The sequence below is a fragment of the Schistocerca cancellata genome, chromosome 9 (assembly GCF_023864275.1).
Source record: "Schistocerca cancellata isolate TAMUIC-IGC-003103 chromosome 9, iqSchCanc2.1, whole genome shotgun sequence".
NCBI lineage: Eukaryota > Metazoa > Arthropoda > Insecta > Orthoptera > Acrididae > Schistocerca > Schistocerca cancellata.
This window is the reverse complement of record NC_064634.1, coordinates 276601068-276614379: the sequence shown is the minus strand read 5'-3', so window position 1 is coordinate 276614379 and position 13312 is coordinate 276601068. Positions and strand designations below refer to the sequence as shown.

The window sequence follows — 13312 nt, the reverse complement described above, 5'->3', positions numbered from 1 at the left end:
AAATGCATGATCAAAAATTGTAACACATGAGGCCATAAAATCATGTAATAAATTACAATATATCAGATTTACAGTTAGCAATGAGAGAATCAGATGAAGCAGTAATACAGCGACAACTTAAAGTACAAGAAAATAATCACTTGGAAGTATGTGCAGGAAATTTGGTTTGAATAACTGTGACTGAATTTGAAGTACAGAAGAGCAGAGTACAATATTTCATCCTGGAAACCAGAAGTCAAGATGTAGGTTGTATGTAGATGGATCAAAGGTCTAAGCATAATAATGCTAAGATGAGAAACAACAGATAAGAACATTAAAAGTTTTGTTCTTATAGACCCAAAGAATAATAATGACAGGAAGCTATGTAGAATGATGACTAAGACTGGAATAGAAACAAATGAGGAGTCACTTAGACTCTTAAGGCATAAGACCCAAGGTATGAAGGAAAACTGACATGGAAATGGCATGAAGAGAAACAACAGAGTTCAAATTTTACACAGTTGATAATATTTCTACGTCAGATGTTCACTGATTGATGAATGCAATCAGTGATTATAAGTGATGACAGTCTGTGATAGTGATGAAATGATGGTTCACGAAATAAACTAAGAAGGTGAAAAAAAAGTTGTCAAACAGAATAAATTGCAGATATTCATCACCTTAGATTTGCTGATACTCACTGTCAATATGAAGAGTCCCATTGTCTAGAACATTGATGCGAGGACCTTGGCTCACTAGAGGTGAGCCATTCTTGTACCAGCGCACCCTGGGTGGAGGTGTGCCTGTCGCCTGACACGGTAGTGCTGCTACAGATGACAGGGGCAGTGTCTGATTGGCTGGTCCCATCTCCACAATGGGTGGAGGTACATCAGCTACTGATGTTACCTTTAAAAATGAATTATCCATTTTACTTTATTTATCAATTTATGTAACCTTCTGAGGTTAGGGCCAAAAGTTCTTACTTACATCTAAGAAGGCATTATTCATATTTTTTTACTGTGTCAGTAAAGGTGCATATTGCATAGGAGAGACACATCAAATCACAAGAAAATGCTGGAAACAATTTATGGAAAGTGTTATGGATACTGTATTGCCAAGTTTGATCCTCTAACAATTTGTTCATAATATTGGACAAGTCAAGTAATATAAAAGCTACTTTGGTTATATGAAGGTGCAAGGAGCTTGTAAAGGTGAGATGATGAGACATATAACACACATATTACTTACAGAAAATTTATTTATATTGCAATACCAACTTTGGCTGTTGTATGTAAACACAGTAATTTAATACTCTCGTGACTGTAGTGCTGCCTGAGACACATTATTCAGACCAGTATTGTCCACTGTCGAAATTTGACCGATTGTGTTTATGAAGAAAATAAACTCAAATTTTTGAAATATAAGTAATTGGAATTCATTCGTATGCAGACTCTTAGTTCTTACCTGAACACTATGTAGATTTTTAGGTCTTATGAGAACGTTATGAGGAAAAGAGTAAGAAAGGGCGAAGAGAATGCATGAAAGAATGAAAGACACAAATGATGGAAATAATTGCTTTATTGTACAAATTAATGATACGTAATCTCAGTATATTCAAATACTCTTAGTAAATATTCTTTCATCATTTGCTAAATGTCCTTTCTTGTTATGTTCACAAACACAAAATTTCAAAATGTCAAAAGATCTAACATTACTTGTTGCAGTGCATAACAGATCACGCATAAAAACTGGTTGTTTTAATAAAATCCCAATTTTTTTCAAATGTTTGTCCTTGTGACTTATTAATGATAATAACAAGTACAGGAATAATTGGAAATGGCATTCTTTGAAACTGAAAAGGTAAAATAGTTGCCGAATAGTAAGCATACATTGAATCAAAATTCTATTACTTTGTGTGATGCCAATTACAACTTGACGATCAACAGCATTATTGTATAGACTTTTGACATGCATTCTTGTTCTATTAACTAATCCTCCTTTTGTATTTATAGTTCTAATAAAAAGAAAACTGCTGCTGATTTTTAATTGTAGCTCAGCGTGTTCGGTCAGAGGGTAACGTGCCCTCTGTAATAAAAAAAACTGAGTCAATCGATCAACAACGAACATAAATGGATGTCTTACGACGTCCGCCCCGACCAGATGCAACGAACAAAAGCGAACAAAATGAGATTAAAAAAAAAAAAATATTGTAATTTGTGTGGTAGTAAATGACTTACAGACACAGAATTCAAAAACTCTTGTGGATAGTATTTATCAATTTTGTATTCATTATCATAATTTTTTATCATAGCTGTGATAAATTTTTGTTTCACATGGCATAGCATTGAGTATATAGTTATTTATTATGGCGCATTCTTCATTTTTTGGTGCTAGAATAACCGATTTAACAAGGATTGTAATAAATGTTTTCTGCAAGGTTGCCATAAATATTGTTAACGATATTCTTTTGATCATTGACTAATGCTGAAATTTCAATAATATCATCACCAAACTGTGGAAATTTCCTTGCTTGGCAATTATCAATTTGATTCAAAATTCTATTTCATGTGGCAAAGCCCCCATATTTTGATTTAAAGTAACATGATGAAATTTATGAAATTCATGCCAACTTTTAATGCAGTTCTCAAGTAAAGAAGCATGTGATCCATGTGGAACAACTGGTAAAATTTGTCAAAACTCACTGCAGAAAACAAAAGTTTTAACTCCAAAAAGTTTATGTTCATTACATTTGTCTGTATACAAATCCCTAAATAATCTGTCTATAAGTTTCAGCACTTGAAGTGGACACATGGAAATTGTGTGAGTAAGAATCAATGAACATGAAATAATGTACTGACCATAGTTACTGCCTGATGTTATTTTGAGCACTGAATTTTGCAAAGTTGGTATGGTCAATGTAAATGCGTTGTGCAAGAAGGTTCTATCTCCAATTATAAGAGCTGAAGCTATGCCACTAAAGACTGTTGTGCAATGGAACAAAGATTCACCGAATTTAATTCACAAGTAATTGCAGTTTATGTGAATGTTCTACCACAACCTGCATGAGAAGTTAAGCAAAACACTTTTGAGTGAATGACACGGTACTGAACTTCACAAATAACATGGTCAGTTATAGTATGCTGTTCACAATTAGTTCTTTCACAAAGTTAATTAAAATTTAACTCTTCATAGATCGAATCTAAATTATCTACTTCAGAAAATTGTGGCATTAACACAGGAACAGGTAATTCAAGTAATCAAAATGTCTACTTATGGCCACTCAAAATGTCAATTTCTAGTGGTGCTCTGTTGCATCAAATTTCTTCATTGTATTCCCGTAATATTCACAAAGAAATATTCAAGACACAGTGCTGAAGCATCTGCTGGTATGTTCAGTGCACCAATTATACCAAATAAGTGTCTGCCCCTGGTAGCCGAGTGGTCAACACGGCAGAATGTGTGTGTCCGCCGCTCGTGGTCTCGCGGTAGCGTTCTCGCTTCCCGAGCACGGGGTCCCGGGTTCGATTCCCGGCGGGGTCAGGGATTTTCACCTGCCTCGAGATGACTGGGTGTTTGTGTTGTCCTCATCATTTCATCATCATCCAGGAAAGTGGCGAAATTGGACTGAGCAAAAGATTGGGTAATTGTACGGGCGCTGATAACCACGCAGTTGAGCGCCCCACAAACCAAACATCATCATCATCACGGCAGAATGTCATACCTAACAGCCCGGGTTCAATTCCCGGCTGGGTTGGAGATTTTCTCCGCTCAGGGACTGGGTGTTGTGTTGTCCTTATCATCATCCTTTCATTCCCATCGACATGCAAGTTGCCGCAGTGGTGTCAACTTGAAAAACTTGCACCAGGCGAACGATCTACTAGACAGGATGCCCTAGCCACAAGACATTTGCATTTTACTAAATAAATGAAGCATTTGCTTTGGTGAATTCAATTTATATGCTTCATTTGAACATTCACAAAATTCATTGTCATTTGAAGTAAAATTTTGTGGTAATGAAAGTAAAAGACCACAAAGTCGATCTTAAAGAAAAATAAGGGAAATAATGATGCTAATAAATAACATTATTTATAGATTTCATTACTATGATACTTTGATGTCCTCTGCTGGCAACATCTTCGACCTAACAATTGTCACATTGTAGCTGCCTGGTATGTGTGTGATACTGCAAATGAACCACGTAACATGAGCCTCCCTAGGATGCGATTTCAAGAAACATTGCCGCTTTCATGTGTCATTTGTACTGTAGCACCTGATCAGTATGCAGAGCAGTTTTTGTGCTAACATACTGGAGAGTTTAATGCATTATAGAGAAGGTATCACCAGAGTTATGAACATGAAAACATGTACTTCCTTCTACCACTCTCAACACCTATGTACACACATCTATGGCAAAGTTTGTTCAAATTATGTAAGTTTCATTGGTCTCCTTCTATAATTAATATTAAAAATTGGTACTTCAATTTTTGTTTTCATATGTTAATATTATCATGATTATTTTCTTTATGAGTAGAGAAAATTGACTAATTTTTCTTAAGGTATTCAGTTCTTTCATTAGTGTATTTCACAAAATGTACCTATCAGAATATGAACGACAAGTAAAAGATTCCTTTTCTAAAGATTCTTACACGAAAGTTAAATTTTGCTTACAAGTAGTTTAATTATTAACTGAGTAATCAGTCAAAAATAGATCTTTTCTGAACTAGTAATCATTATATCCAGTGAATAAACAGTGAAAAAGTTATGGTCCATAATTACTGGAAGATTGATCTTCATCTCATGTACAGCCACAGTCTAGCAGCTGACTGCTCCTAGTCCTTCCCACAAAGTGAGAAGCCATTTTCATAATGGCATCCAATGTCTAATGTTTGCAGTAAGTTTCTCCAAATTGAAATTGTGAGTCACATTGCAACTATAAGGTAATAATGGTGAACAGAACAGCTTCAGATACAAGCAATTATATTAATAAAACCAGTACAATTTTAAACAAGATCATTTTCAAGTGGCAACAGATACCTAATTAGCAAATACATGCTATATACCAGGGATCCATACATATTACAAAAGGAATGTATTTATGTTCGCTCCACATCTCCTTTTAATCCACTGGATTGATTTCAACCAAACTGTACAAAAATCACTTAATCACTGGAAAAAAATTTCTGTGGGAGATAGAACCACCTACTTCTCAAAGGGGTGCGGGTGATAAAGAAGCATAGCTCACGTCATGCAAATAGCCAGATCATATTCATCAAAAAACTTTACATATAATTTCAAACCTTTATGAGACCTAAGTTGAAACAAGGCTCCAGGAGTAGACAACATAACATTAGAACTACTGATAGCCTTGGGAGAACCAGCTCTGACAAAGCTCTACAATATGGTGAGCAAGATGTATGAGACAGGCAAAATACCCTCAGATTTAAGGAAGAATACAATAATTCCAATTCCAAAGAAAGCAAGTGTTGACAGGTGTGAAAATTACTGAACTATCATTTTAATAAGTCATGACTGCAAATTACAAACACAAATTCTTTACAGCTGAATGGAAAAAGCTGGCAGAAGCCAACCTCAGGGAAGATCAATTTGGATTCCGTAGAAATGTTGGAACACGTGAGGCAACACTGACCCTATGACTTATCTTAGAAGATGCATTAAGGAAAGGCATACCTATGTTTCTAGCAATTGTAGACTTAGAGAAAGCTTTTGACAATGTTGACTGGAACACTCTCTTACAAATTCTGAAGGTGGCAGGGGTAAAATACAGGAAGCACAAGTTTATTTGTACAGCAACCAGATGGCAGTTGTAAGAGTCAAGGGGCATGAAAGGGTAGCAGCGGTTGAGATGTAAGTGAGACAGGGATGTTATTCAATGTGTATACTGAGCAAGCAGTAAAGGAAACAAAATAAAAATTTGGAGTAGGTATTAAAATCCATGGAGAAGAAATAATAACTTTGAGGTTTGCCCCCGACACTATAATTCAGTCAGACACAGCAAAGGACCTGGAAGAGCAGTTTAATGGAATGAACAGTGTCTTGAAAGGAGGATATAAGATGAACATCAACAAAAGCAAAATAAGTATAATGGAATGTAGTCGAACTAAATCAGGTAGTGCTGAGGGAATTAGATTAGGAAATGAAGCAATTAAAGTTGTAGATGAGTTTTGCTATTTGGGGAGCAAAATAACTGATGATGGTCAAAGTAGAGAGGATATAAAATGTAGACTGTCAATAGCAAGAAAAGAGTTTCTGAAGAAGAGAAATTTGTTAACATCGAGTATACATTTAAGTGTCAGAAAGTCATTTCTAAAAGTATTTGTATGGAGTGTAGCCATGTATGGAAGTGAAACATGGATGACAAATAGTTTAGACAAGAAGAGAGTAGAAGATTTCGAAATGTGGTGCTACAGAGGAATGCTAAAGATTAGATGGTTAGATCATGTAACTAATGAGGAGGTACTGAATAGAATTGGGGAGAAGAGGATTTTGTGGCACAACTTGACTAGAAGAAGGGATCAGTTGGTAGGACACATTCTGAGGCATCAAGGGATCATCAATTTAGTACCGGAGGGGAGTGCGGATGGTGTCACAGAGGGACACCAATGCATGAAAACACTAAACAGATTCAGAAGGATGTAGGATGCAGTAGTTACTCAGAGATGAAGAAGCTTGCACAGGATAGAGTAGCATGGAGAGCTGCATCAAACTAGTCTCTGGACTGAAGACCACAACAACAACATGAGACCTCTGCTCACTAATAACCCCCACAAAATGATGAAAGGAAAAAATTTTATTGCTTACTACATTTTCACTGTTTATGCAATAAAACTGCCACATCAGTCATGACATTTTAATTTATTACTTTGCTACTACTAACTATTCACAACAGATTTTGCAGACAGTATTCCTATACACCGCTGAAAGTAACTGCATGAATACAGGGTGTTTATAAATGAATATCGGAGTTTTAATGCTTTATAATATTTATTACATTAAACTTACAGTTATAAATGATATCTCAAATGAAAGAGCAATTCAAACAGTTTTACCAAGAACATTGTAAATGTTCAATGTGAGCACCATTTATCACACGGCAAACATCAAGCCTATAGCCGAGTTCTTCCCAAACATTGGTAACTGTGTCTTCAGTGATTGTAGCAACAGTTGCTTCAGTCCTGTTTCTTAATTGAAGGAGGTATGCTGGTAGCGGAGGTGCGTACGCACGATCCTTGATGAAGCCCCAAAGGAAAAAATCTCAGGGCATTAAGTCAGGTGAATGTGGAGGCCATGCAAAGCAAGCCCTGTCACTGGGTCCTTTGCGGCCTATCCAGCGCATGGGCTATAGACTTGATGTGTGCCGTGTGACAAATGGTGCTCACATTCAAAATTTATAATGTTCTTGGTAAAACTGTTTGAGTTGCTCTTTCATTTGAGATATCATTTATAACTGTAAGATTAATGTAATAAATATTATAAAGCGTTAAAACCCCGATATTCGTTTATAAACACACTGGATATTGTTGTATGATTCATAGTTCAGGAGATATGACATCATACACATTGAGACGCATAGAAACAAAACTACTGATGTGGGGATGATAATGTGGAAAGAAAGAAGAGGGGAGGAGCAGATAGCGAGAGACATAGATGACGAAGAAGGAGGTGGACAGACAGTAGGTGAGGAAGAAATGAATAGAGAAAGGAAAGAGGACGAGACGAACTGAGAGAGGGGGGAGTAGGAGACAGACAAAGAGAGGGGAAAGGATGAGATGGACTAATAGAAGTCTGGAATAAATACATACCTGGGCAACACTACGTATTCAGCTAGTAATTAATAAAAAAATCAGTAGGTGCATTACACCATTTCTATAACAGAATGTATTAAAATCAGTAAGTTCCAATGCTAGAGTAACAGTCAATAACTAATATTTAAAAGTAAGTAATATTAAAAAGTAATTTTTTTAGTATTACTTATTTTCAGAAATAATATTTATATATTGTGGTATTTACATTTAAATATTGGTACTTGACTGTAGTCTAGGCGTAGGGTAGATTTAGAAAGCATTACATTGTCCAATGTAAAGCAATCACCCTTACAATTTCTGTCATTCCACGCATGCACATCCCTATTAGTTATTCAAGTACCTTTTGCCACTTGGAAGCACCAACACCACTGCAGACCCAAATGTAAATTGACGTGACTGACCTCTAGGAAGGCCCTCTCAGTTGTGGAGCCAGCGACACTCAGGGCAGAGCAGACGAGGAAACCAGAGTCTTCCCGGCGGACGCCTTGGATACGCAACGACCCGTCAGCAGCGACATGTAGACGGCCGTATGCATTACCGGGGAACATGAGCTGCTGCGAACCCTCGCGTGTCCAGAACACGGACGGCGGCGGGCTGCCGGATGCTGCGCACTCGAACAGTGCTACGCCATTCAGACCAACTTTCTGGTCTTGTGGTCGTGTCGTGATCCTCGGTGGGGCTACGGCAACCAAAATAAATACACATGTTACACAGTGAGATTAAAGGTACACAATCAGTCATTCGACCATGATAAAATTTTAGATTGAATGTCTTGTCACATTTTTGGCGGTTTTTGCGGTATGTACTGAAATGTTCTTATAATTGCTTCAAAATCAAAATTCACAGGAGGGTGAGAGGAATTTGGGAAAGGTCAGAAAGGAAGTGCAGGTCACTTATGGCTCCAGATGAGACGGACCCTGCCGGCCAGTGTGGCCGAGCAGATCTAGGTGCTTCAGTCCGGAATGGCGCTGCTGTTATGGTCACAGATTCGAATCCTGCCTCGGGCATGGGGGTGTGTGATGTCCTTAGGTGTAAGTAGAACTAAGTCTAGGGGACTGATGACCTCAGAAGTCCCATAGTGCTTAGAGCCATTTGAACCATTTTTTGAGACGGACCCAACTGGTATGAGGCCGGAGGGAGACAATGATCAGATCACAACAAAATGGGAGAAGATCTAAACCAAGCAACACAGGACCAAAATAAGAAAAAAATGAGGAAAATCGATCGCCAAACAGAGGGATGACCACCAAACAAAAATAACAGGTCGCCAAATAATGATAAAAAGATCTCCAAACAAAGGAAAAGAGATGGCCAAATAAAAGTAAAAGTTGCTACACATACATCGCTAAACAGTGTTTTAAAAAAAACTGCTAAGTACGAGAAAACATAAAATAAGAAACAGATCACTGAAGACGTAAAGAAGACCGGCAGATGAGGAAAGAAGCCGAAGAGTTACTGCATACAGTAAACTGTCCGCTGAAATAATGTGCAGAAAATATAACAGCAAAACAGAAACAAGAAAAAGACTGTAAACATACAACAGATAACACTGAAAAACAGCCGGCCGAGGTGGTCTAGCGGTTCTAGGCGCGCAGTCCGGAACCGCGCGACTGCTACGGTCGCAGGTTCGAATCCTGCCTCGGGCATGGATGTGTGTGATGTCCATAGGTTAGTTAGGTTTAAGTAGTTCTAAGTTCTAGGGGACTGATGACCACATATGTTTAGTCCCATAGTGCTCAGAGCCATTTGAACCATTTTTGAACTGAAAAACAAATAAGATGGCAAAAAATCGGAGCAGCTCGCTAAATGCAGAAACAACAGCAGTCGAGCAAGAAATATTGGCCGATGTACAAGGGAAAACGACCGCAAAACAGACTTTGAAGACCACTCAACAATGGGAGTCGATCGCCAAACAGTGAAAATGAATATTATAAAACAATGAAAAGCGACAACAAATGACAGCTGAACATTTTTTCTCCCCTTGTCCTCACAGTAAGTGGTTTCTTTTCATCTAGAGGTCTGAGCGACCTGCCCTTCTTTTTTTTACCTTTCCCCAATCTATGCTTCTCTCCTCCCTGACGGATCAGTCGTTCCGAAAGTTAGGGTAATATCGTGTGGTTTTATACTAATAAATTTCACTCCACTTCTTTAAAGAATCCAACTCCCATGTATAAAAAGTCGTATCTGCGGAACTGTGTATCGCACAATGATACAATTTTACACGTAAAATCAGTGGTATATGCGGATACGGCCTGCAAAATGTGTTGCGAATGGAGTTAGTAGTAAAGAAGTTATAAATTAAAACGTTATTCCTGATGCTGCAGTTTAACTGCTTGAACAGAGTGAAAATGTAGTAAGTGATAAAGCTTTTCCTTGCAGCATTTTGTTTGACTGGTGGTGGTGGGGGTGGGGGGGGGGGTTTAGAAAAAGTTTCCAAAACGTTTGAAATTGTGTATAATCATTTTGGTCTAGTTTGATCCATTACAAAGTTTATTAATCTCCTATGATTACTAGAGGAAGTGCTCACCTAATAAGAATTGGTTCTCATTATTGTCTAAAAGAAGCTGCTAACAATCATTCACATAAAAACGCGCCGCTGCCAATAATTGTTAGACAGAAGATCAGCCAAGAGCCAGGTTTTTCTTCCATTCAGATATTCGGACGGACGAAGGCTAAGTCTATGAATGCTGCAGACCTGCACACATGCGGCTTATTGCTAATACCGAGGACCTATATATGATATACGATAATCACGTGCAAAATAATAAAGGTTGGTTGATTACATATTATTTACCCAAGAGTATTTGCAACAGCATGACGCGGATCCAAAGTACTGCTTGGCCAATATTCACTCGTGGATGCATCTATATCAACTGCGCAATGTTGTTTCCCTTCTCACCATTATTTTAGTTTTGCCCTCGCCCCCATGCAGATCGACATGCAACCACATTGCCGGGATGTGAGAGTAGTGGGACGAGGACGACGACCTCGTGTTACTTTCGCAGTAAGTGGCAAAATAGTTTGGAGATTTCACGGAAAATGGCTCTGTGTACACCTGCTACTACACTTCATACATCACGCAAATTGTAAACAAACACAAATGCGACTACTAGTCAGCAGCTGTGGCATAAGTACTCTTTGTTGTTACGCTCTTGAAAGTAGGTCCTGCTTTCTTGTATCAGATATCTTATTGCTGGGTTTCTGAAAATGAAGCTTTAAGGTAGTCTAGTGTATTAACAGATATCGACGTTTGTCTTAATAACATTTTGTTAGGTACTTTTTGTTTAAAAAACAGTGTACAGTCTCTGTCTCTATAAACGCTAGTTGTGCTGTCAACACGTAGCCTACTGTGGAAACGGCTGACGCTGCTTCCTGCTCCGTAGTAAAAGACGTGCATTGAACACAGTTAAAAATGGCGAGAAACAGGCTTACTTAATGTTTTCCCCGAGTTTACAGAGAAAATCGATCTGGAAGTTTTCAGAGAAACTTATCTGCATAAAGTTAATGTGTTTCTGTAAACAAGGTATCTGCGACTGAACTGACAGCCCTGGAGAATTTTAAACGGGTATTTTGGGCATCACTGTTTCGAATCTCATTGTGGGCTTTTCTCTTTTCTGAAGTTTTTTCATACAGTTCAACTACCTACCTCATTTGATTATAAAAATTTATCAAAGATATGCTAATTAACACGTATCTAATCATCATTTTTATGAAACATGCACGTCTTCTTGTTTCTAACTATATACACATGCAAAATTCCAGTTTCTATTGCAAATATAAATTCTTAGTTATCGATATTTTATAAAACATTGTTGGTAAAGAATGTTTAAGTTAAATAATCGCTACAAAATAAATATTCGGGACAAAAAAGAAGACTGAAATAATCTTTATCTGGACTATGACCATTTTTTTAATACCACAGATGTGGTCTCATATGAACCAGAGTGGTAAGCGTCGTAGAAACATGGAAAACAATTTTCACGGCATCGAGCACCCCGTACAAGTGCGGCATTTTTACATTTGCTACCGTACCAATGCAATCTAAACCCAGAAGAACAGATCTGGGTCCAAATTATAGGATTTGTCGCGATAAATAAAGAAAACATTTAAGCTGCCAGACGTACTAGAACTAATGTACGAATCTTTGTCACAAATCACGGCCGAACTCTGAAGGACTTATCTCATAAAGAAAAAGGAGGGGAAATGTGAGCCGGCCGTTGTGGCCGAACGGTTCTAGGGGCTACAGTCTGGAACCGCGCGACCGCGACGGTCGCAGGTTCGAATCCTGCCTCGGGCATGGATGTTTGTGCTGTCCTTAGGTTAGTTAGGTTTAAGTAGTTCTAAGTTCTAGGTGACTGATGACCTTAGCAGTTAAGTCCCATAGTTCTCAGAGACATTTGTACCATTTTTTTGAGAAATGTGATGTGGGTCGCTTCGTGGATTCTGTTGTTGACCGCCTCGTTATCAGTGTAGCAGATGACAGTTCCAGTAATGAATTGTGTTCCTCCATTCGGACGTGGAAAGGCTTCAGAGATTACCACAAGACTGACTAAGTAATACCTTCAAGTGGCTTCAATATTTAACTATATGGCGAAATCTGTGCAATACACTTTTTTGTCGCACATACATCATGCAGAAAAACTACCCTGTGTTTAAGTTAAGATTTTTCGTCACTAGTGTTTTTAATTACAGTACTATGTTATCTAAGAACGGGCGCATGTTATGTTTCCCGTCTGGTCCCCTAAGAAGCGTACTGTCGGAATTTTGCCGTATATTATCTAATTCTGTTCACAATTTAGTTGACATTGGAAGCTCAACTGTTCCTCTGCCCTTAACTTTTTACATGTTAACCGCAGCAGTTCAAGTCACTGCAGGTTAGTTGAACCTGCTGGCTGGCCACTGGCCAGTGCTGTCCAAGTTAAATGCGCCGTTCGAGCTGTTCCGCATTATAACTGAGTCGATGTGTGCGCAACACACAGCATAAAATTACCCTTATTGCCGCACTTGACTGTACTCGAAACAGCTAGGCTTCCACTACACGTGAAACAAAATCCAACGAGATTCCGTCAAACGCGGAAGAATACATAGTGAAATGTTTACATCAGGTTTAATCGTATGATGAAAGCAGTATAAGTTAGCTCAGGGATGTCCAGCCCGGGGTCCGCATCCGACCGAAAGCAGTTATCAAAGCGGTGAGCATCTGTCACACGATCAGTAAAGGTTAATAAATAAATTTCCATAAAATTCCGTTTATCAAACACTATGTTAAATTGAATATTTTAATACGGAACTCCCGCCAGACGATGCTATTCTCTCATTGGTCCATCGCGTTTTTATGTGGTTATTTGTAGTATAGGTGTATTATGTGTTGCCGGCCTATGTGACCGAGCGGTTCTAGGCGCTTCAGTCTGGAACCACTACGGTCGCAGGTTCGAATCCTGTCTCGGGCATTGATGTGTGTGATGTCCTTAGTTTAGTTAGGTTTAAGTAGTTTAAGTTCTAGGGGACTG

General features: G+C 38.3%; 1 protein-coding gene across 1 annotated transcript in view; it reads right to left on the bottom strand.

Annotated features, from left to right (window-relative positions):
- LOC126101353 (protein sax-3-like) overlaps window positions 1–13312 on the bottom strand; it is a 95062-nt gene that overhangs the window by 55788 nt on the left and 25962 nt on the right. Inside the window, exons 5-6 of the mRNA XM_049912022.1 lie at window positions 8204–8481; window positions 681–885 (exon numbers count right to left, since the gene is read on the bottom strand). Coding sequence (XP_049767979.1) covers window positions 681–885; window positions 8204–8481 — 483 coding nt within the window. The remainder of the gene's footprint in view (window positions 1–680; window positions 886–8203; window positions 8482–13312) is intronic.